The sequence below is a fragment of the Urocampus carinirostris genome, chromosome 6, assembly GCF_059441175.1.
Source record: "Urocampus carinirostris isolate Australia breed hairy pipefish chromosome 6, RoL_Ucar_1.0, whole genome shotgun sequence".
Classification (NCBI taxonomy): Eukaryota; Metazoa; Chordata; class Actinopteri; order Syngnathiformes; family Syngnathidae; genus Urocampus; species Urocampus carinirostris.
Genome location: NC_142354.1, coordinates 31,174,050 through 31,199,735, shown reverse-complemented (window position 1 = coordinate 31,199,735; position 25,686 = coordinate 31,174,050). Strand labels below are relative to the sequence as shown.

The following is a 25,686-nucleotide window of genomic DNA, read 5'->3' as shown; positions in this document are numbered from 1 at the left end:
TTACGAAAAATGGGGCAATCATGTACGTTAACACAAAACGCCAGTGATTCGGTGATCGCTGGGCGAAAGAAGAAAGACAGAAGTCTGGCGTGGAACTACAGAAAGTAAGAGACCAACGAGATTGATACCAGTTACACGAGCCGATACCGGACAGATGGAGTCGATACCGGACAGAATGGGATTGAAAGGATTGATAACAGATATAGGAGACTGGAGACAGATTTTAGACAGGACGAGAATGACGGGCACGATACCAGACACTGGAGACCGGAGACTGAAATCAAAACAGGACAAAACAGACGGGATCGATACCGGACAGGATACACAAACGGGATACTGGACAGAGTCAAAACCCACGTCTTGCGGGTGCAAAGGTTCGTTGATGGACTGAAAAAAGGGTGAGTGAGAGTACTGAGCTTAGATAGGAGGGAAGCCAATTGGGCGCCATGGCAACCGTTACATTTTCTCGAAAATCATTTCAGAACAATATACATTTTAGGTGATTTGAAAAATATCAATATTAAAGGTGTAGTTTTACTAGAAAAGGTGGAAAAGACAGTATTCCTTTGAATTACATGGTAAAGTGTAGTTTTACCTAGTTGACTAAAAAAACACAAAAACTAAAATAAAAAATACAACTTTTCACCATTTGATTTGCATTACTGCACGTTACTCTCTTTCCTTTTAATGACCGTGTCGAGATCCCCACACATGTCTCTCTTTCTCCATCCTCGTCCCACTTCTTCCCCCTTTGCAGGATGAAGCTTCAGGGGAGGTCGTCCCGACCTTTACAGGTGGCCTACCTGGTTGCCGTGGCGATGCTGTGCGTGACCCCCGTTGCCGCCGGCAACCGCAACTCTCGAGGATCGACAGGTAAGCATCCGATCCCGCCCAGAGATGCTTTCACAAATACGGCGAAAGGTTAATTACACTGCCAGCGCCGAAGCTTGAAATGTTTCTTAACGCTGACGGGAAAGGACCGACCCAGCCAATCTCCTTGTCCGCCTCTCTTGACAGAAAGTAACTAGGACTGTTTTTTTCCCCCTCCAACTTTCAGTCAACCAAGCCACATTATTGACTTTTTTTTCAGTGCCCATCGCGAGTTTGTGGGTTGGAATGCAGCAGGCTCAAAGCCAATCGAAGCGGCTCCCCTCACTCATGATTAATCGAAATATTCATATTTTTATTCACATTCGTGCATTAAATACTGATAAAATACTCAAAAGAAAGTCTGAAAAGAAATACAACCACTGTTCACAAAATTTGTCAGTACAATAATTTCATCACCACTGTTTGGATTTGTCTTTTTGTGATTCTGGAATTAAATGTTTTTCGTTCCTTTGTTCCCCCCTCACACAGTTAAAATTCAACCTGCAAAAAAATGTCCACTGAAATAATCTCTCTCAATATTTATTATTTTCCTCATTTTTAAATATATTTTACAACCTTTTAACTATATTTTGTCTATGTGACTCATCGTAACTATATATCTTTCGCTCCTTTTTTAATTAAAATAACAAAAAACCTTTGAATAACAATATTTAATGAACAAAAATGATAATCCTTGTTCATCTTCTTCTGTAAACCTTAGTGTATTCCCTGTTTTTACCACACAAAAATGTTGAAAAATGTCAAAAGAAAAATCAAAAACAGATCCAAAATATCAATAGATGTAACTCATTCAAATGGTTTTATTTTACTAGAAAAAATAATAATAAAATAAAATAATATATAATGGAATAAGAAAGTTAATATTTTATTTTTTACTGATCTAAAAGAATATCTAAATTACAGCAAAACATAAAAAATTGAATATTAGAATATATATTCATATAAAATTAATCCTTAAATTGAGTGTACAGTAATTATCTTCCAATAGAAATAAACCTGTATTCTTTTGCAGTGTACTCGTTTTTATACCGAATAAATTTGCTCAAGCTAAACAAGTGAAAAGAAGAAAAATGGAAAAAGGTAATGGAAACGTAGATGATGAGATGTTATTGTTTTAAAAAATAGACCGATGAGGTTTATTTAATAAGGAATAAATAAATAAAATAAAATAATTGAAATCGGATTATTCTAGTTAATGTTTACTTTTCTGTTGTGTAGAGAAAACACAAAGCAGTTTAGTTCATTGTGAATCGGTTTCCATTTACAGTATATCCATTCATCTATTATCTGCAATGCTTATCCTCAATAGGGTCACGGGAATGCTGGAGCCCATCCAGCTAACATTGGGCAAAGTGCAGGGGTCTCCCTAAACTGGTTACCAGCCAATACTTGAAACAGACACTTGGAACTCAAGTGTTCTCATTATATAAGACAATATAAATAAGTAGAATTGAAAATAAATATTCTGAAAAATGATAACTATATATATATTTTAACAAATATGGTAATTTGATTATTTCCAAATAATGCAAATGCCGACACCTGTCTGTTTACATGCAAACGACACTCGAGCTGTCAGGATCTGTCATGGCAACTACACGGATGTAATCGTGATCCGATCTACAGCAAAGTGCTCTTGACGCTGTCACAATTTTTCAATCCTCCAGTCATGGACTCTCCTGATTGAGAATATGTCAACAGATATCACGCCTGATTTCTGAGAGGGTTCTCGTTATCGAGTACAGTAAACCCCCAGAATACGGCGTCCCCACCTTACTATGTTTAGCCTACGTTACGACATCAACAACAAATTATTGTACTGTAATTGGAAGATACGAATTTTGCGATTATCAAGTGTAGCAAATATGGGTGACGTGCAATGTTCCCTCTAATTTTCCACGGGTCTGAACGTTCACAAAAAGTCGGTGAGCAACACTTGAAACCACTGTGAGCAACCATAATCCCATGTGTGGCAAGATAATTAATCACCAAACATGTCCAAAACTTGACATCAAGTTACATTTTGCTGAGTTTCCGGCAATGCAACATTATTTTTCTCTTTTAAATGAATTGACTCATGTACTATTGCAAAGGTTGTACGGCCTACAAACGTCGTTTGTTCTTACAATTCTTTCACAAGATATCCATTTCTTTTTATTTTCTGATATATTTTGTCGCATAATATTAACATTTTTGGGGGCTTATTTAGTCGGTTGTAAGATACAGAACTGTACTTAATCACATTTTTTAGTGGAAGTACAATGTTGACAACAAGATTCACTTGATATAATTGGAAATCATTTGAATGCAACACAAACTTTTTTTTCCTTTTTCCGTTTTTTTTCTACTTTTTTAAAAATTCCTTTGAAAAAAATCTCATTGTGTTTATTTTTCCGAGCTGTTACTTTTTTCTCTTTGTTCTCTATTTGATTTTTTCCTACATTTCTTTCTTTTGTTTTTTTCTGTTTTTTTTCTAAATTTTTCTTTCTTTTTTTCTTTTCCTTTTGTTTCTTTTTTTCTCAGTTTTGGTATTTTTTTCTTTTTTGTTCTATTCCCCCCTTCCTTTAAGTCATCTTGTGCATAATATTTGGTCATGTTGGGATTAAAGAAGCAAAAACAACCTGAAGAGCCGTTTAGGACCCGAAAGAGCCGGTTCCTTTTAGTGGGCCGAGCCGAAGAAGCCGGTTCTCGACAAACTCTACTAACTTTACTCAACATCTTTTTACTTCGACTCGACTTCAAAATGCCGCTTTTAAGACACAACGTCAGGGGAACCCGTGTATTTTTACCTTCATGCACTGTAACTTTGACTTAAATCGCTTCTTAATTCGTAATTTTGAGCCCTCATTTTTGTGCGCTGGCTAGATTTTCTTGTGCGCTGAGAATGTGCGAGCAGTGCACAATTGTGCACGCGCGCAGCTTAGAGGGAACACTGGTGACGTGTACCAGCTCTCGGTTCCGGTTCCATACTTTTTTTGTTAGGGAGTATACTAGTGTTCATTCCCTCGCTATATGGCAATTTCACTTCCCGAACCTCACCTCAGAATGGATTGTTGTCATATGCTGGGGCAGTACTATATTCAGAAACTATGAAAAGTACCTACGGTGTGTCTATTTTGTTTTTAATAGTGGACACCTGCAAAGGAGATCGCATGGAACACCATTTCTTTTTTTTTTTACTATTATACCTCACAGCTGTTTGTTGTTTTAACTATTATAAACTGTTTACTATTGGTCGATCGTATTGATGTTCTTTGATTACCAGATTTTTCGTGAATATCTGCTTTTGTAACCTAGGTGACTTAATAAAAAGAAAGGACTTAGGGCTGCGTTTTTAGAACAGGTTGGAATTTCTTATCTGAGGTTTGGGCTCTCCCCTGTTCTCCTTGCAAGTTCAAAATTGATTGTCTTCTCTCTTTATTCGGAGTGTTTTCTACAATTATAAACCTATCAGGCAGGTATTGAAAAAAAATGTGGCACTGAATGATTTAACCGCAAAAGTTGCGTTTACTAATAAGTACAATGCTAATTGATGAAGCCTAATGATTTAATGGCTGCCGAGGGGGATAAAGGGGACAACCTCAAGGTTGACCTCTTCCTCGCACTTCGTTATGACAATTTCCCTAATTGTCTTGCTTTTTCTTTTTTGCTGTTTTGCAAGGTGACCTTTATTTGCGAGCGGCCTGGAGAATGGCCGCTGAGTGACGATATTAGTTTTTTTGTCTTTGATGGAGACGAGGCAGGATGCTTTCGGCAGGGACGCCACTAATTGCAAACCTCGTAGATTTTGAAGGTCACTCAGTTGTATGCGATCACTTGTTTCACACACCCCAGACCACTTTTTCCATTTTTTTGTAGTTGTTTGGGATTAAAAGTTTTGTTAGCAGTAAATATCAAGTTCCTGGAATTCAGCTTAAATCATGTTTTGGGTGAAAATTTGTTTACGTTTACATACATGCTAGCCTTTTAATGTTAGTACATTTTATTGCAGACTGTATTTTTACGCTTGAAACACAATCCGTCTCCAAAATAGTGATTTGTAGTTTCTGAACGTAAAGGATCTTTGAATTAAACGACGGGAGCCTGCTTCTCTCCATTCAGGAGTTGGCTGAAATCTGAAATGATACCGTTTTTTTTCCCGTCTCTCTTATTTTTATTGACGGCAGACATGATTGGTCAATATGCGTGGTGTTGTCTCAGTATCTGGAGGAGAGAGAGTTAAATATGGAGGACAAAAAGAAAGTAAGTCAAAAAGGAACGAGTCAAGGAAGGAAACAGAATAAAATTTTAATCTTTTGAATGATAATCACATATTTTAGTCAATTTAGTTGATTTTTTTGCACATTAATCAAGGATTCTGTGTATTTTCAGTCTAAATTCATTACAAGTTAAATTTATAGTTAATTTATAGCACTGAAGAGTGAATAATTTGATTTTTTTCAAGGATTTTGCATTGCTTGGTATAATAAAGGTTTAAACAAGTTGAGCTGTACAGTGAGAAAATATTTTATTCACAGAAAAATACTGAGTTTTGATTCAAAATAAAGAAGCTGTAGACTGAAATACTAGTCTTGAGTCAAGATTTGTGTTGTTTAAATGTGAAAAAGCAGTATACTTTGAAATAAAATCTGTTTTTAAGGGTAGAAAAGTGTTAGTCTAACGAGTTCTATATTATATCATATTATATTATATTATATTATATTATATTATATTATATCATATTATATTATATTATATTAATATTATATTATATTATATTATATTATATTATATTATATTATATCATATTATATTATATTATATTATATTATATTATATTATATTATATTATATTATATTATATTTACACGGAAAGGTTAGGATTAAATTGACAACAGGACTTAACATCAGAGCAGAAGTTCAAATTTTTTCCGCTAGGTGTCTCTATAGGTCAAAAAATGCCATGCCTGGCCCACTCTGTTTTTTCACCGTTCCTTTTTCTTAGAGTAAAAATGACTCAAGGCGTTTGTGAAGCAAAGTGAAAACAATGCAAGCTTGTCCTGAGTGTGAGTCACCTTCACTGAGTATCAATTACATGATGATGTTTTATTTTAATTTAATCTAAGGAGGCGCGTGCATTTAAAAAGACGGCTAGTGAAAAATTCCTAATCAGCAAATAATTTCGGTCACTTAAGGACAATTGGTCTTAATATTTGTTCATTTATTTTTTTATTTTTTTATTTAATTTACATTATTTTATCGATAGGGAGGTGAGTGCATTTAGAAAGCTAGTTAGTTTTTAATGGACCTTTTGGAAAAACAAAAAAAGTTTCCTAATCAGCAAAATATTTGCTCATTTTCTCTTATTTACCTTTTAAAACAAATATGCTCGTGACTATTATTACTTTTCTATTGGAAAGAATTATTTAAAAAAGATCATCTTCTAAAAAAAATAAAAACACAGAAAACACATTTTTCTTATCATTTCTATTATTCTTATTCTTGTTATTATTACTCTTAATAAAATACTTAATTTAAGCATAATTAACGGAGTTTTTCTAGAAAATAACTTTAAAATATGTTAAGGGTAAAATAATATTAAGAAAACTAGAATATTTTACGTCGTTATAAGAGATTTTCTTATTTTTCTTATTTGTTCCCATTTATCAATTCTCTTATTGATTTCTTTATTTTTTTTGGTCAAACATATATTTTTCTTCTTTCATTTTATTATCATTTTTTTTTTACCATGACTTTATTTATCTTTCTTTTTTGGCTGAAATAACCTGAAGATAACTTAATGATATTTTTCCCATTTAATTAATAAAGCCTTTTATGAATTATTGATATGCGTAAGTACATTTATTGATAAAATAAGTTACATTTTGAAATACCATAATAGAATACATCAAGTAAATTAAAATATATATGATTTATCTAATTAAAACACTAATTAAAAAGTATAAAATATAATGATTTACTGTATTAAATACAGGCATCGTGGCGGCGCAGTGGTTAGCGCGTGTGCGGCACAGTTCTGAGGACGTGAGATCAAACCTTCCTGTGTGGAGTTTGCATGTTCTCCCCGTGCTTGCGTGGCTTTTCTCCGGGCACTCCGGTTTCCTCCCACATTCCAAAAACATGCATGTCAGGTTAATTGTCCCGTCCAAATTGTCCCTAGGTGTGATTGAGCGAGTGTATTGTCCAGCTCTGTGTGCCCTTCGACTGGCTGGCAACCAGTTGAGGGTGTCCCCCGCCCACTGCCCGAAGATAGCTGGGATGGGCTCCAGCAACCCCGCAACCCTACTGAGGATAAGCAGCGCAAATAATGAATGAATGAATGTATTAAATATAAATATATGAAATAAATGTAAACTGAAATATTACACATGAAAAAAAACAACAAATTACAACAGTGAAATAATCAAATTAGAGAAGGATATTAATAAATACAATTAAAAGGGCAATAACGTATTATTTATAATTAGATAAATTGAGTATAAATTCAAACAATTACAAAATGTAATAATTGAAAACAAATATAAAATATGATAATTTACCATAGTAAATTGAATTAGATAAATATAATTCAAGTACTTTTAAAATAAAATAAAACATTGAATTATTATAAATAAAAACAAAATAATTAAAATGGTGTCACAGCCTCAGTGATGGAGAGGAAGGGAAGGCGAGTGCAACAAAAGTGCAGGTATGACAGCAGAGGGGCCCTCAGGAAGGGATCAATGACGGAAAAGAGAACAAACAAACTGGAAATCACAAAAGATGAGCGGGGCCACGGCCCCAAGGGAATCGCATCCTCCACCGTATTTCTGTTTTTCTGTTTGCGGCCAAAGTTGCACACTAGGTGTAAAGTCACGTTCCCGAATGACACTCGAGATCTCGGTTCGATCCCGCCCTGGCGCCGGCGTGGCCACAAAGGGGATTTGGGGTTTTCTGTGTTGGGGGGTCGAAACGAAAACCCCGGGGACCCTTTCGGAAACCATTAAGGAAGATTAGTTTTGACCAATCGTGTGAGGCCAAGGTGTCTGAAATAAGGACACCCTTCTTTAGAAAGGTCTTTAATTCCGTGTGATGTTTTATTGCAAAATCCTTTTCTAATCACCTTGGGTGCACTAACCCAGTATGATAAGATCATTTTATGTTATGTGAGGATGGCGTCACCGATGTGCTTTTTCATTTTTATGAGCTAAGGAAGCTAGGGCCTTCAGATTAGCAGTCTTGCAGAATTCTCTCGCCGTTATTTTTTAATTTTACATCCATCATCTTGTAAGATAAATATTATAATTTTATAAATTGTAATCATGAGAACATTTCAAGTTAAAGATGCTTTGTTACTCAACGACACCATCTTTTCTGCTCATTCATGATGCGCGTGCAAAAATGTACATTTCTTAGACACGCTCAACTAAACTCTTAAATCTTTTTGGGGGGTTGGTTTACATTTGGACTGTACTTGAAACAGGACTTTTCTTACTTTCACCATTTTCATACTAAAGTTACAAAAAACTGCGGGGACCAGCATAAAGTCACTCTCCACCCCCCACCCCCTTTCTGTGGCCTGAACACTGTTGCTAAAAGTAAGAAAAAAGCAGAATGGTGCAATGGAAAAAAAGGCCTTTAGAACTGAGTTGTGTATTGTTAAAACATAATTAATAGAGAAAATATTATACTTCGAGTGTTTTAAGGACACCTGAAACAATGCATCCCAGCTTCAAATAATTGAGGAAAAATCACTTAACATAAAAAAATGACCAAAACATGAAAGAACATATAAGAAAACTTGTAATCTTTTCAAATAAAATTAAAACCACAACTTCCACTTTTATTCTTAATGTCAATGTTTAATGTTGAATAAATCCAAAATTTTAACAGAAATGAATAAGCTGAGCTAAACCGAACTGAGCCAAAATAACTTGAGTATCAACTGTAGGTGTTCAATCACACATTTCTTTCAGAACAATACTCATCGAAACCGATACCAGGTACTAATATGCCCATATACAGTAAATTCCGAACTATAGAGCGCATCTGATTATAAGCTGCACCCACCGCATTTCGGGAGGAAAACAGATTTTGTACATACACAAGCCGCACCTGTACATTAGCCGCATGCGCCCACATTGGAAATACGCAATACAAACACGAAATTGGGGTTTTTGGGGTTTTTAAGGGTTATTTATCTATCTTCGTTATTCATTATTCATTATCCGTTATCGGTCAGTTCATAATACCCTACAAAGCCTAGGAGTCGGGACACTTACTCTCAGCCCAAAGACCAAGCTAAGGTCCTAGCCCTAAAGCCTTGTTGCGATCATTGCGAATGCACCGTTCCCGGAGGTACTGCAATACCGGGCCGATGCGTGGAGTGGACAGAGCAAGCTCTTATTCCATCCGATAAAGTCCATAAAAAACAGCCAGCAAAATGAATGGAAGATATTACCGGTACTTATGATTTAATGCAGCCCTGCAGAGTCCGGGTTCCTGTTGAAAGTAATCCAAGGAAAAAAGTGTATATTTCCAAAGGTAAGGGTGGGAAAAACATATATCCACTATTGTCAGCCGCGTCCACAAACACGTCTCACCTTTACTCCACTTCCCGTCAGCCCGCGTTTGCCCCGCCCCTTCTTTCTCATTTGCTCGTTCAAAACACATCAGAATAAGTGTCTCAAATAAATACATTACAAAAATATACAGTTGCAAATACATATTATACATGGTTAAACATATTTACAAAGAAAGACGGTACACCAAGAGAGTTTTCAAAGCTTTAATAATAATATTATAACTTTCATCCCAAACCGTGCCTGTGAAAGGTAGCAAAACGCTACTAGAAACACGCTTGCAACACAGTTATCAGTTCTGTTAAAAAAACATATCGTGCTTGTAGTGAGCACGGTAAATTGTCCTCATCTGCCACCTTATGACTGATGTCATCAAAGTCTTCTTCCCCAGTGTGGGAAAGAGACCTTGTCATATAGACGTCATCCCACGCTCTCCCTTTCATCAAAAACATGCTAACGTCACGCTCTCAAAGTAAAGTTTACGTGCGGTAGCTCTGTTTCCTTCTATATCGGACTGCTCGATTGCGTTTGGCTTGAAAGTTGCGTCATGTGCCTTTCTTTTTGCAATTTGCATGATGAGGATATGTCTACGCTAATTTAATTTGTGCACAAGCTAAGAAGTTGCAGTCTAAATCTTACCTTTTGTACTCGAGCGCCGCTGGCGGCCGTTCGAAATATTACATAAATTGGCCGCATCACTGAATAAGCTGCAGGGTTGAAAGTTTGGGAAAAAAGTAGCGGCTTATAGTCCGGAAATTACGGTACATACAATTCCCTTTTCTTTGATATTTTTAAAGAATTAACCATGAATACTTACATAATATTTCCCATATTTTTGGGGACTTTTATTTTTGTTTTTATAACACTGTTTCCTAATTATCCATCCATCCATTATCTGCACCGCTTATCCTCAATAGGGTTGCGGGAGTGCGAGAGCCCATCCCAGTTATCTTCGGGCAGTGGGTAGGGGACACCCTGATCTGGTTGCCAGCCAGTTGCAGGGCACACAGAGACGGACTCACTCATTCACACATTTTTGAACTGGCCAGTTAACCTTACATGCATGTTTTTGGAATGTGGGAGGAAACTTGAGTGCCCGGAGGAACCCACGCAAGCACGGGTAGAACATGCAAACTCCACACGGGGAGGTTGCGCTAGCTGGACCCTGAACCTCTGCATCGTGGTGCTGCACACTAACCACCCATCTGCCGTGCTGCCTTTCCTAATAATACAATTTCTTATTCGTAAAAAGGCCAATTTAAAAGACACATGGGCGATAGTAATTATATTAAAAATATACATCATGTGTGTATTTGGTGTTTTTTTTCGGTGGGGTGGAGTCGTGTTTTTTTACATTTTTTTAATGTGCATTAAATCTATTTCTACAGAAGTTGAGTTGTAATTCTTTGTCTGGAAATGTCACGACTGGTACTAGCAGGGGAACCAAATGCGTAACGTTTCACACAATGCTTTATTAAGGGATTGGGAAGTCAGGACGAGAGAAAAAAGCCAGCAATCTGGTGCTCGCTGGGCAAGAGGAGCGGGAAGCCCTCGCGAACGAAACATGGTCAGAGGTCGGAACAAGTCGGTCAGCCGAGACGGGATACGGAGAGTGTTTGGAGATCGGGACAAGTCGGGTAGCCGGGACGAGTGGGAAGCCAGGGATCGATACAGGAAACATGATCGTGCTGGATAGGGGTAGCCGGGACAGGAGAACGGAGCTTGGATTGAGGATCGATACAGGAAACAGAATCAGGACACGGGTAGCTGGGACAGGAGAATGGAGCTTGGATCGGGGAACGATACAGGAAACAGAATCAGGACACGGGTAGCTGGGACAGGAGAATGGAGCTTGGATCAGGGATCGATACAGGAAAGATGTCGGGTTCAAAACGGGAGCCAGAGTCAAAAGTGCTTGCCTTGCATGCGCTGAGGTTCGCAGACGGACTGACCAGGAGTGAATGAGAATGACGTGTTTAAACAAGAGGAGGACTAATTGGGGAACAAGTGGCAGATGGGGCTGGACGATTGAGCGCAGGTGAAGGCAATTGACAAATCATGGCAGGAAAGTGCTTTACAAATACATTTTGATTTGATTTAGTAGGTGTTGCAACCTCCAGTCCTCCAAAAACATGTACATGTCGTACAATCTCCTCACACTCAAAATCAGCAAATAAATGCAATCTCTCTGATGTAAATCAAACATAAATCTATTTAAACCACTTTATAATTCCCAGTTTGTGTGTGGTGATGTGTGTTTGTATGAGACTCGTCGGGCCCAAAATGGCTGAACCGATTTTCGTGAAAATGTATACAGTGTAATTACACTTTTTACTAGGCAAGTAAAAATCAAAAAAGGTCCCACTATTTAAGAACCAGTGGAGTAATCCATAAGTTATCAACTGAATCAAGTTACAATTAGATTTAGACAGGGTAATATAGTTTAGTTAATATAGCGGCGCAGTGGTTAGCGCGTGTGCACAGTTCTAAGGTCTTGTGAACCTCCTGTGTGGGTTCAAATCCAATCCTCAGGGCACTCCGGTTTCCTCCCACATTCCAAAGACATGCATTTTAGGTGGATTAGCCGGTCCAAATTGTCCCTAGGTGTGAATGAGCGAGCGAGTTGTCTGTCCCTGTGTGCCTTGCGACTGGCTGGCAACCAGTTCAGGGAGTCCCTTGCCCACTGCCCGAAGATTGCTGGGATGGGCTCCAGCACCCCCGCGACCCTACTGAGGAAAAGCGGTGCAGCTAATGAGAGATGAGATGATGAATATAGTTTTCACGTTAAGAGGAAATAAGCAATGAAATACATGAAGTCAAGTCAAGTCATGTTTATTTGTGACGCCCTTAATCACAAAGAGTTTCAAAGGGCTGCACAGATCAAAGGCTATTGTAAACTACAGACTATTATGACACCATCATCTAAAACCTACATGAGGGCAAATAATACACGGATATCCTCAACATAAAATATAGGTTATTCATATGCTATAAAATAAAAGTGTGTTATAAGCTTTAAATTTAAACATTTTCACTGAGGTTGCAGATCGAATCTCAGAGGGAAGAGCATTCCACAACATTGATGCCCCAATGAAGAACGCTCTCGAACCTGTGGATCTCTTCTTGGCTCTTGGGATAACTAGTAGACCAGCATTTTCAGAGCGAAGGCTCCGGACTGGAACATAGGGGGAGATTATATCTGAAAGATATGAGGGAGCAAGTCCATGCATGATTTTGTATACTACCAACAGAACCTTAAAATCACATCTTAAGCTAACAGGGAGCCAATGCAGGTAATCTGATCGAACTTTCTTGTCTTAGTTAAAAGCCTCGCTGCAGCATTTTGTACTGGCTGAAGGCTCTTGATTTTGGACTTCGGGAGACCGGAGAGTAGTGCATTAAAAAAAAGAACTGGAAGGGGGATTACCTCATGTGCAGTCCCTTCTCAAGGTTTCTACATTTACCTCATGTTGACGTTTTTGAGTCTTTCCTTGCCATCATGTAGGTTTTAGATCAGGGGGTTGGTCTAATGATAGTCTGTAGTTTGCAACCATTTGCTGTGCAGCCCATTGAGACTCCTTGTGATAAAGGGCTTTACAAATGAACATGACTTGACTTGACTTCACTAGTTGTACTTTAGGCCTCCGTGAGTTTCTTTAACTAGCCAATAAATAAAGACACAATCAATAAACATCTCCTTTCGTGTGGACTTCTTTTGTTGAGTTTCTTACGCCCTCTGACGCCCAAATGTATAACTTCAGCTCCCGACCACCCATCACTGCAAGCAGCCAAATCCAATCTTCTATCGGCCAACCAATGCCGGGCCATTTTTCTAATAAATGAACCAATCTGACTGTCTTTCTGCCTCTCTTAATGTACGTTTTTTTAAGGGTTTGCTTATGTGTGTTGTTGCTTTCTGTGTGCAGTTTCGTATCATGTGAAGCAAGGGACATGCGAGGTGGTCGCCGTCCATCGCTGCTGCAATAAAAATAAAATCGAGGAGCGTTCCCAAACCGTCAAGTGTTCCTGTTTCCCTGGCCAAGTCGCTGGCACTACCAGAGCAAGGCCCTCGTGTGTGGAAGGTAAACTCAAAGAAATAGAATGACTTCAAAATGGGCCCCTTTTATGACTAAAGTAGAAAGATTGTGGCCTTGTTATCCTTGGCCAGAAACTGTCAGATGCTCAGTGCATTGTGGCTGCTTTTTTAGTAGGATCATACTAAAAGCTGTGCTAACCTAGCTCAATGACAGTCCTGGAACATCCCTGAGCCACCTTTGGACAACCGAAGACGGTTATATGATGATTGGTCTTTGTTTCAGGTATTTGAATTTAAATGTGAAAAATAAAAAGATCAAACACAAGTTAAATATCATCTTTTGTATCAAAATAGGTATTGCGGCCACTTCTTAAAAAAGTACTAATGTAAATCATGCAAAAGAAAAAAAATACATTTACAGTACATTCTTTTTCTATTGAAAAGATATTTTTCTAATTTTAATTATTTTCTTTATTTAGTATATCTTTTTACCTATTTTGTGAATGACAAATCATAAAAAAAATGTCAGTTGGAATATAATTTTACAAACTGAAAGTACTTCCTTTATATTTATGAAAAATAATTTCTATAATTAGTACAATTTCAACCTTTAAAATACAGATAGTTAATTCTGAGATCCCCCCCACCTTCTATGTCAAACATAGTTCATAATTTATATCCAAAATATTTTATATTGCTAATGTACTTTGTAATCAGAGTTTATTTTAACTGGTGCAATCTAATTTTTAATTCTATACCCAGTAGCTGCCAACCTTACAAGCACAAATCTTAACCCGAGGCCCAAAACACACAATTTGATTCCGCGAGTGTTGTGTAGAATTGCACAGATTATTAATTATAAATCATAAAAATCAGGAAAAGAATAAGAAGAATGTGAGATTCCATAACAGGACCAGTAGAAGGAGCTTTTCCCATAGAAATCCCCAAATGAGCACATCTGCTTGTTCATTTTCAACACTTTCCCCCTCAATAAACAGCTAAATTTGTCGCTTAACCTCTTTGATGAGATGTTAAATAGCAGCAAAGTTGACGGTGATAAAAGCGGGCAACCGAGGCAACAATGATTTGTTTTCAATTGGAAGCTAAACAGTTTTCAGTTTGGAAAAAGAAAGGAAGGACACGGATCAGACGGAAATTACCGAAAGTCTCTCATTGGAAAATAATTTCAGATAACTATGGATTGATCTTATTTTTTTCCTTGATCATCCATGGGAATGTGTGTATTGGTACTCTTCCTATAACTTTGGCCATTCCCATGTATTTTTGACTCCTAACTGACTCAAGTAGTCAGGAAACCAGCACAGGTGAAAAGATGCATAAAACGCACTGTAAACGATTTTGTTATTAAAACCATTAGTAGTTTGCTTGTTATTATTAATTTTTGAATATCATCATTATTATTATTATTATTATTATTATTTTTATGATCATATTTTTAGGATATTCTTTAAAACACATCTTAGCTAGATAATGAAAGTAATTCTTACATTTTTATTTTTGCTGAATAACATTATGTAAATCTTATATTTTTAAAAGAGTTTTTGTCAAATTAAATCATAAAATGACAAGCTTTCTTCACTATATTTATTCATTTTCTAGGAATAAAAAGCAATGTGCAACAATAAAAATAATCAACTATTTTGTAACTTTTAGCAACACATAAAAAACAACGTTAGGTTGGTAAATACATTGTCAGATTTAAAGTAGTTGTTTTTAATTTACTGTATATTTTTTTACTATATTGACTATATACTATTTTAAAAAGATAATTTTGCAATTCTTCTCACTTTACTAAAAATATTCATTTAAATAAAATGGAAAATAAACAATGTGATATTTAAAATGACTAACACATACCTTTGAATTGGATTATATTGTTTTGTGTTTTTACTAATTTCTTTAAGTTTTAAATAAAAAATTAATAGACAATTTGAACCATTTTAAGGACTCAATGACTTTATTTTATCTCTTGGCCCCAGCTCTTAGCAACAGTTGACTAGGGATAATGGATCACGGTAAAAACTGCACCATCACTTTAAGTGGGTCATAAAGGCGCACTTCAGCAACCCAAGCTGAAAAAAGCCCTCTGCATGCCCCTTCTCTCAGCAAAAGTCGACTGAGGATAATGGATCGCGGCCACAACTGTGCATTTTACTCTAAGTGGGCCGGAACAGCATGCCCTTTGACAAACGCGTCTTCTGAAAATGGGTAAATAAAGTAAACAGAACAATTAAAATAAAGTAAAGTAAAATAAAGTAAAAATACGTATTCTGCATAAGATATTTATACCATAAATACAATACTCGTACAGCACAAGTGTTTTAAAACCATGTCAAGAAAGATCTGAAGTAAAAAATGTACACAACCGGGTTGTTGCACTTAACTGGGATATTGCACTTAAAAAACGGGGTATTGCACTTACTACCTGGGTAGTTCACTAGGAAACAGGGACGTTGCACTTGGAAACAGTTTTAGGGCTGATGTTTAGTGTGCTGATATTTGTATCGATTCTTTGGGAAACAAACTATCTCTAAGTCTGTTTAAGGGATCTGAATCGTCGGCCCGATGGTAGCAGTTCGAAAAGACGGTTGCCATGGTGTGATGAGTCTTTCGGAATGTCTTTAGCTCTGCTGAGGTAGCGAGAGCTGGCAATGTCCTCCAGGCTGGGCAGGGGGCAGCTGGTGATCTTTTGGGCTGCGTTTATAATCCTTTGTAGGGCGTTCCTGTCTGCTGCAAAGCATCTTGCGTACCACGCTGTGATGCAATACATTAGGATGCTCTATATCGTGGCACTCTGGAATTCACGACCAACTCAGCCCTCAGGTTGTCATTCCTGAGCACTTTCAGGAAGTGGAGTCACTGCGGGGTCTTCTTCATCACCGCCACGTTGTTGGCGGACCAGGAGAGGTCCCCAAAGATCTGCAACTCAGCAGGGCTGGTTCTGCTCTGCCCTTCATGAAGTCCAGGATTATTTCCTTCATTTTTGTTTTTGTTGATGGTCACCGGTGTAGGTCATATTCTGCTCACTTGACTTGTTGAAGCCTCCCATGAGCCTTTAAGTGCGACCGTGCAATCTATTCCTTGTTGCGTTTTACTCTGCCCTAGCGGATTCTCGCAATCCACATCTGCTTCTTCCGTGTTACTGAATCATCTTAGGAAGCCCCAAGATTGCCGTGCGCCACACTTACCACCCCTGAGGGTCTTCCGCACACTTGCTTGCACATTTCGTGTACTGGCTGAAAAAGTATTTATTTCCAGAAGTGATACTAGATTCAGCTGTGCTTTGTGCAGGTCTTTGTCTACTTGCAGAATTTTCATTTGATAAAATCTGATTAAATGATGATAAGGGTGGAAGGTCATTCATATCCCATTCAATACATAAAATAAATGAATGTCCTACAGCATGACCTGAAATAACATCAATACACTCCTGCTATGATTCATCCCTCATTTATTAGTTATTTATATCGAGTGCTTCATACAAAATATTTTTTGCACTGAAAGAAAAAAGGATAATCACAGGATTTTATTTTTTTTATTTAGTTATCATTTTATTTTACTGAAAAACTCTCAAGATTTAAACTTGGAATAACAAAAATAATGTTTGAAATAAACCAAAGCTGGTTTCCAACAGAAGAACAAAAAGAATGCTAAGTGCTTTATTTAGTTATTGTTATTTATTTTATCTATTATTTTTGTGATTAAGGGGAAATACAAATACAAATAAACATCACTTGAAACGACTATTGTCACTTTTTTCAACTGCCCCAAAAAATTGTCACTTTGTTTATTTTGGTTCTTTGATTAAAAACCTCTCACAATCCTACTAGATGTCACAAATAATAAAACAAACTTGACAAGAAAAACACTGCAAGAAATGAACAGTTCCAATCATTGCTAGTCCCTTCCCAAATCTAAGAGAAGCGATGAAGTTGATTGACGTGTCGGCATCAGTCGGAGGGGAGCAAAAAGCTTCTGGCAGCCCCGTGGCCCGAAACGTCAATGGCAGAACTTTGAGGACGCCTGAGGAGGAATTGCGCTCGCAACCTCAAATCCCGTGGAACAATATGTGGTTGTATCCAACTTTTCACAGACTCTTTTGCTGCAAAAAGGTGTTGCGAGTATCGTGGGATGTCTGACTCAGGTGTGAGTTTTTCATAAATGTATTTATTTAATGAGGGGCTTTTAGAATAAATCATGCAGTTTGACGAAGTTCTGGGAAAACAAGTAGTTCAAAATACAGACGATAAATACTAATCACTGGCAACAAAAGTGAGCACTGTAAACCCTTGTTTACTGCGGTTAATTTGGACCAGAAACCCCTCACAATGTACAAAAATCTGGGTAGTAGCCCTCTTCCATTTTCAATATGCGTTCTTCTGGACCCGACCTACAGCAAAAGTATTAATGGAGCTCAGGTACACAGGTCCTGTTCATTTTAGGCAGAAATCCTAGAAAAAAGAAATGCCACAATTGACACAAATTTGCTCTATCTACCTCTCTCAGCAACATTTGCCTGGGGATAAATGATCGAGGCAAAAACCGTGCAATTCGTTTTATGGGGGCAACTATGACACGCTTCAGTGGCCCGAACCGGGTATGAAATGGGCTCCCCTCAGCTCTCAGAAATAGTCCATCACGGATAATAGATCACAGCCACAACTGTGCATTTCATTTTAGGCGGGCCAGAATGGTACTTATCTTGACAAAAGTGCTCTCTACTGGTCCCCAGTTGCAAGAAGTGCAGTTCATTTTGGGAGAAAATAACAGCAAAAAAAGTGCTGCCAGGCCTGACAAAAGTATGCTCTGTTGGTCCCCGCCTTTAGAAATAGTTGACTGGGGGTAATGGATCAGGGCAAAAACAGTGCAGTTCATTTTAGGTGATCTACCACGCCACGCTTCAGCGGGCCAAACTGAATTTAAAAAAGTGCGCAGCCGACACCTGCTATCAGCATTAGTAGACGAGAGATAACTGATTCGGCATTTCATTTTACGCAGTCCACAATGGTGCACCTACCGGCAGAAAACTATCAAGTCAATTTGTGATCAAGGATAATGTAACGGGGGCTCACGAGCCCAGTTCATTTCAGGCAGAAAATGAAAAAAAAAAGCTGCCAAAGGCGGACGACAGTACGAGCTGTTGTTCATCGTTCTCAGCGATATGCGATCCGGTGTAATGGATCTTATCCACATTAGTGCGATTCACTGTTGGTGGACAGTGGGGCAAAAGAGAGCAGCCAGGCCTGAAAAAAAGCTGTGTGGGACTACAATACAACCATAAAAGAAATGTGCCAAATGTCAATATTGGATACAGTAAGGTAAAAATGCAAGTATATTCAAATATTGATAAACTGTCCAATAACAAAGTCTAAATACACTTGTTCTTCTTTTGTCTGGAATCAATAATATACGTAGTCGGTCATTGTACATTACGGTTTATGAAAGCTAGTGCTAATTGAAAATTGAAAATCTTATTACGGAAAAAAGGCTTCTAACTTGACTGCAATGACTTTGCACTTTGTCTACCCCCCTCTGTCTGTTTCCCCAGCCTCTATCGTAGCCCAGAAATGGTGGTGCCAGATGCATCCGTGCATGGATGGCGAAGAATGTAAAGTCCTGCCCGACTTGACCGGCTGGTCCTGCAGCACTGGCAACAAAGTCAAAACCACAAAGGTGAGAGTCCCTATTGGCATTTGGTGCCAAATTTTAGGCTGTTAGTCGTCTGCTGGGATCAGAACCTCAAAAATCGGAGTTAATTAGTTTACAAACAGCAACCACCAAAGCAAAAAAAACAACAACAATTTTCTTTCAACTATTGTCATAGCTGCTCTAAAAAGCCACCTTCTTAACTTGCCTAACCTAACCTGACCTAACCTGACCTTACCTTAACTTACATTACCTTACTTTACCTCAAAAAACCATTCAATAATAGACTTATGAAGACACCCATTGGTCTTAACCAACATTTGATGCAGCTGAGATAAGGTCTTGAACTGAATGGATTTTTCTCTCTTTTCCTGTGGTCTGAATTAATGTTTGGTAAACAGAGGGTGTTCAAAATTTTACGACCTGCGCATCAAACATCATAAGCACTAGTCTTGTATCTTGAAAATCAAACGTGAACTGATTTTGGAGTCGCTCAGACGAGTCATAATTTAACAAAAATCATGAATTACACCTTGCTTTAAATCTTGTCAATGACAAAGTCTCTTGAGAATCATTTCAGATCTCATCATGGGGACTTCAGATTCTGTCATGAGGGCTATAAATCTTGTTATGGGGGCTTCAAATCCAGCCATGAGGGCTGTGAGTATCATCACAATAAATAAATTTCTTGTAGTTTACTTCAAAACATCCTCATGGGGGCTTGAAAATATCATCACGAGGGCTTCAAATCACCTACTAAGTGCTTCAAATTCAGCCACGAGGCTTCAAATCTTATCCCAGTCACCAAGCCTCTTATTGATGACTCAAAAATATCAGCATGGGGGCTTGAGAGCTCATCCACAGGGATACAAATCTCACCGTGTAGGCTTCAAACTTTGTCATAGGGTCCTTAAATCTTAGAATTAAGGTTGAAATTCATACCAGATACCACACGTTTTAAGGATTACTTGAAATACCATCACAAGGGCTTTAAATCCCATTGCATAGACCGAATATTTTGTAGTTAACCTCAAAATATCTTCATTCGGGCCCTAAATCTCATAATGAGAGCTGCAAACTTAGTCACAGGTGCTTCAAATCCAGCTACAAAGTTTCAACTCCTATCTCATCCACAAAGTGTCTGGTGGATGTCTCAAAAAACATAATTGTGAGGGCTTTAAATCTCTTCAATAGGGATTCAAATCTCACTTTGAGGGCTTTAGACTTTGTAAAATCTCATCCCTGAATCTATATATTCTCGTTGGGGCTTCAAATTGTGTCATTAAGGCTTCAAATCTCATCGTAATCACCCAAACTCTTGTAAATGACTTCAATACATCTTCATAGGGGCTTTAAATCAGATCATGAGTAGTTAAAATGTCATCAAAAGGGCTTTAAATCTCTTCACGAGGGCTGCAAATCTCATCACAACGACCACATCTCTTCAGGACCACTTCAAATCCTGTCTCGGGCTTCAAATCCACCCACAAAGCTTAAAATCTAATCACAACCAACCAAAATATTTTGTGAAAGGCACAAAATGGTTTCAAATCTCACCATGGGGCCATATAATTTGTGATATGTGTTTTTAATAAAATCTTGTTAGGGGATGAAAATGAATAAATACCAACTCTTTTAAGTCATTAGGGTTTCAAATCTCATCATTAAATCTATATGTTCTCATGAAGGCTTTTAATTTTGACATGGGGGCTTCAAATCCAGCAAAGAGGGCTTCAAATCTCATCATAGCCACACAATCTCTTGTGAATGATTTAAAAACATCGTCATCCGGGTTTCGAATTAAATCATGAGAAGAATAAATCTCAGCATGTGGCTGTCGATTCTTTCAAGATGGCTTTAAAGCTTTACATGAGAGCTCTCAATTTCATCACAATGACCAAATCTCTTCAGGACATCAAATCTTCTTGTGAGGGCTTCAGATCTTTTCCTACAAACTGCACTACTGAAGACCTAGATGTGAAATGCACGGCCCGTCTCTGATCTAAACTGAGCGACATGAGGACTGAATGGAGAAGGGTCTTTCAATAGTTCTAACTGAAATCCAACAACCACAAGAGATTAAAGAAAAAGGGGGTCGAAGGAGACAACGATCGAACTCTCGCAGTTCGAAACTTAATTGTGATTCTTTGCCAAACAGTAAGCGTTTTAAAAGAAAATATTTTTCGACATTGTCAAGAAAACCTTATGTAAAAAGCCTTGCAGGTTTTCTTTCCTCAGAAGCATTCTATACATCTTTTCACAACCCGCCGACGCTGCGTGGGAGCAGAACTATCTGGACAGGGACCGATAATCCCGCTGAATGCAATGTTGAGGTCATTGCTGAAGAAGAAACCCGATCGGACAATAACGAGAATCGGCAGGTGATGCGGTTGCTATGGAGACGACAGGTGACATATGCCTCCGAGTGGTGAGGGTGGCGATTAACTAATCCCGGATCGCCTCGGACAAACTTTTGGGTCCTCCCCCTTGCCTCTTCAACATAGACCGACGCAAAGAGGACAGGCAACAGTGTCGAGATAATTGTCCGATCGGTCCCAGAGTTGTTGTTTAGACTCGGGGTCATTAAATTCTCTGGCTGTGCCCGGCAGTACCTCCGTCTATCCTACTTACCGACTTAATTATGAGCCGTAATTGTAAAGCCTCGGCGGAAGGACCGCGGTCGTAATGCATTCTAATGAAGGCGACAGATGTTGTGCTGTTCCGCCATCTCTCGAGCAATTACTCTCGTGATGCCGACGTACCTCTTGCTACCCGCACCTGCGTAAATCAAGCGCACCTGCTCTCCTTTCTCCAGCACGCCGAGATAGCGCTAGCGCCCCAGACGCAAATTAACTTCCGCACGTCTGCGGCTTATAAGCGGCGGCGAAGGACCCGCTGTCGGAATTTTATTAAGTCCTTCAATTGCTTCTTCTCACGGGGTGTGCGGCGACACATCCGTCCTGGCACGAGAAGACGTAGTAAGTTATGCTGATAGTTGAGTGGAGTCTCAAACTTAAAAGTAAGTTCTTAGCCTTATAAAATTGCACCATTATTTACGAATATAGCCACATTTTACTTGCATAAAATTTCCTCAAGAAGATTTCAATTTCATAAAGTATTTTTGCGTTTCTATTCCATTTTTCTGTCACTATCGAAGCTAATGCTGAAAGTTGAGCCTGTCCTGTCGTATTTTGTGGCATGCGTTTTTAGGACTGGAAATCTCCATTCGACCGAAGCAGTGGATGCTGGGATTTATTTGTTCACGTTTTTGTTGTTATACATCCAATATTGCACCCTAGTCAATCATAGTTTTTGTAACCGGTGGCGCTTCCCAGGCCTGCTAGCAGGCGCTGACTCACCAACCCAGAATCTGATTGCCTAAATCAACAGCTTTAGTGAACACTGGTGTTATGCCCCAGGGCCTGCAGAGCTAATTGTGAAAGCCTCGCCACAAGTAATGGCTAAAATATGATTTGTTAAATGCTTGAATATGAAAACACACATCTAGAAGCAGCGTTGTTTTTTTTTTTAAGTTAGAAATAATTTGTATTTTTTCCAGAAGCAAAAAATTTTGTTGTCTTTTGCACTTCAAAATACGACTTACACTCCAGTGTCACTAATGTATGATTTATTTGTACATACCTGTGTGTGTAATGGCCTACAGCAACTTAGAGTGAGAAGCAATAGCTAAGTCAGCAAAATACACCTGTCCAACAAAAACTCCTCAAACATACTTATATAAACATTTAACACACAAAATATAACACTGAAGCAACTTACAAACAAATTCAACTTATCTCGTTCGTTGGTAGGGCAGTGTCTGCATTCTTATGTTGTGTTGGAGGAGGAAAACCCAATTTTAGACTTATACTTTTGGACAAATCATAACCAAAACCGACTGAAGCAGAATTAACCCAAAACATGTTTGGTGCTAGGTAGGATGGGAAATTTTAATGTAATAATATACAATGGTGTGTCCTGCATTTCACTCCTAGACCTTCAGTCATGTGTTGTCTGCATCCAGCCATCAATAAATATGTTATGGCTATAAAACATTTACTGCAGCTACAGCTGCGGTGCATATAGAACAACTTGCAATATTATTTAGGAGAAAAGATACATTTTACTCAACAACATTTTTTACATTTGTGCACAAAATTTATCCTCTACATTTAAATTACTCTGTCGCAGAGATTATCCGTGTGTTTCAGTCCCATCAAGAAGTTATTTTTATCGCCATCGAAGGTAATGCTGAAATGCGAGCCTGTCCTGTGGTATTTCTCGAATAAGTTATTATTTAAATTAGGGATGAAAATGTTACGATACGGGCCATTTTTCTTCAGCTTTTCGTTGTAGCCAATTTGTGAAACACCTGACGTTTCCTTAGGCCTTCTAGAAGGCCCTGGCTCTGCCAACTTAAAATCTGATTTGCTAAACCAATAGTTTTCTAGTCACTTATTTTATGCCCGATCTGCAAGGTTGACTGTGAAGGCCCTCTGGGTAGATTTCAGTAATGGCTGAAATATGATTGGTTAACTGCTTAAATATAAAAGCTCACATCAGAAAGCAATGAAAGAAGGCTGACAGACGATTTGGAATAATCTAATAAGTATTCTTGGACAAAATTTACTTAGCATCTCATCATTGCTATACTTATCGGCCAGCAGTGAAGGCCCAGAAGGCCCCGACAGCCTCTGCAGAAACATCACAAATTGCAAGATTATGAAATTATACAGGAATAATAAAACATTTAATCTATTTTTTTTTGTGTTTTACACGACTCTAAGGCAATTGTTTTAGGTAAAATGATTATATTTGACTGTCATTCACATTGACTAACTGTCTGGACTGTTATTATCAGATCTTGTGTTTCTCTTTTTAGGTTACACGATAACAGGAGAGCCACAGGAGCACAAGGAATATTTCTCCACGTGGAAAGAGTGAACGACTCACGGATCTGTAAAAAAAATTACAATAGGTATTTCCATGATAAAACAAGACAGTACACGTCACTTCCGGTGGCCACTATTCCACCGCGACTCCGGTTACGCAAGGACAACAAAATAACTATGATTGGACCAGCAGCTGGATGATGGAAACAACGAATAAGCATTTCAAAAGGTGTCTTTCAACAAAGCATTTCCGCTTATATAGCAGTGCAAAGAAATAGCGGCCCATAACTAGCATCATTAGAATCAAACGGCTCTCCGGGGTCAAGCCACCAACCACGAAGACCCTTGAGCGTGAGCCAATTTGCCGTTCTAATTAGAGATTGCAGTGTAGGAACATAACAACGTATTAAAAATTCATGTATGATATTTGCACTAGTCCTAACCTTTTGGGTAATGTTTGGTTGTTCCCGGTATTGTCCGTATCGTTCACGAGGAAGGAATTGTAAAACCTTTGAAGTAGGCAAATACACGAATGTGTACATTCCGCCTCATTACATTTAAGTGGTGGAAATTGCCCCGAGCGCAGTCGTCAATCGTCGCGATCGGAATTAGCAAGCCGGGAACATAGCGTATTTTTGGTAGCTCTAAATATTTGATCTGTGACTACTCCACTGTCGTCGTTTGGAACGAGATCCATAAAAGGTTCAAGCATTAGCCTGTGTTGTCTTTTTATTGCCGCTCGGATGCAAAACAACTTTTCTGGACGGCGGTCATTTGGAGAGTTATTCGAGGTGATTTCGTTCATTTCCCCCTAGAAAGCTTTTTCGCCATCAATATTTCAGCAAGATACGGGGAAATAATTGCTATGGGTAATGGCAGTTTTTCCGCCACCGCTGCTGGACGAGGACGAAAAATCGTCCCACGTCTCTGGTATTAATTCCCCTCTATAACTTTGCTTATTATCATCCCCTCGCTTGGGTACCGCCTTCCCAACTGAGTTTGTTTTTCTTCTCAGATTGTACAGCAAACCATCATTTATCGCGAAGTTATGTTAAAATTCCCCTTTATAGGCAAAATTGGTGACCTAGAAATTATTTTAAATCAACAACTAGCAGACAAGCATCTTAGAGATATAACTTGTCATAGGCACTAAATAATATGTTGTTGATGTTGTATACTGTGTAAATTCCATAATTAGGAACCAAAAACATCCACAACGTAAAGTGAAAATGGTTTTAGAGAAATCGCATTGGAATTTGCCCCTAATTAACGTAATTTGGTAAGTACACATTAAAAGGCAATGTTATTTACAAACAGGAAGCAAAGAGACTGTTTAGCAAATCAGAATTTATTAGTTTGTACTTTACAATTGAATAGTAGACACAGTGCAGGAGGAGAGAAGGCACCAAGAATTACCTTTTTACTTGCAAAAAGGAACAAGGACCGTAAAAATTTACATTGTTTTGAAAAAATAGAGCTTTTTCGCCACATATTCTAATCAACATATGGGTCACAAGACTAGACATGTAAATGGTTTTATTACTATTAAAACAAATACAACATAAATGAGTATATTTGTCCTCGTGTTTACAGACACAGCTGTGTGCTGTTCACAAAAAGCATTGACAAATTGGTGGAG

At 38.2% G+C, this 25,686-nt stretch overlaps 1 protein-coding gene across 2 annotated transcripts in view; it reads left to right on the top strand.

The window, feature by feature from the left end:
- tafa4b (TAFA chemokine like family member 4b) overlaps positions 1 to 24,761 on the top strand; it is a 48,891-nt gene extending 24,130 nt beyond the window's left edge. For both annotated transcript variants that reach the window (XM_088337223.1, XM_088337224.1), the window contains exons 3-6: positions 758 to 873; positions 13,379 to 13,534; positions 19,058 to 19,182; positions 24,038 to 24,761. In XM_088337223.1, the coding sequence (XP_088193349.1) occupies positions 759 to 873; positions 13,379 to 13,534; positions 19,058 to 19,182; positions 24,038 to 24,049 (408 nt within the window). In that variant the 5' untranslated portion in view covers position 758 and the 3' untranslated portion in view covers positions 24,050 to 24,761. The remainder of the gene's footprint in view (positions 1 to 757; positions 874 to 13,378; positions 13,535 to 19,057; positions 19,183 to 24,037) is intronic.
- The last annotated feature ends 925 nt before the right edge of the window (positions 24,762 to 25,686 follow it).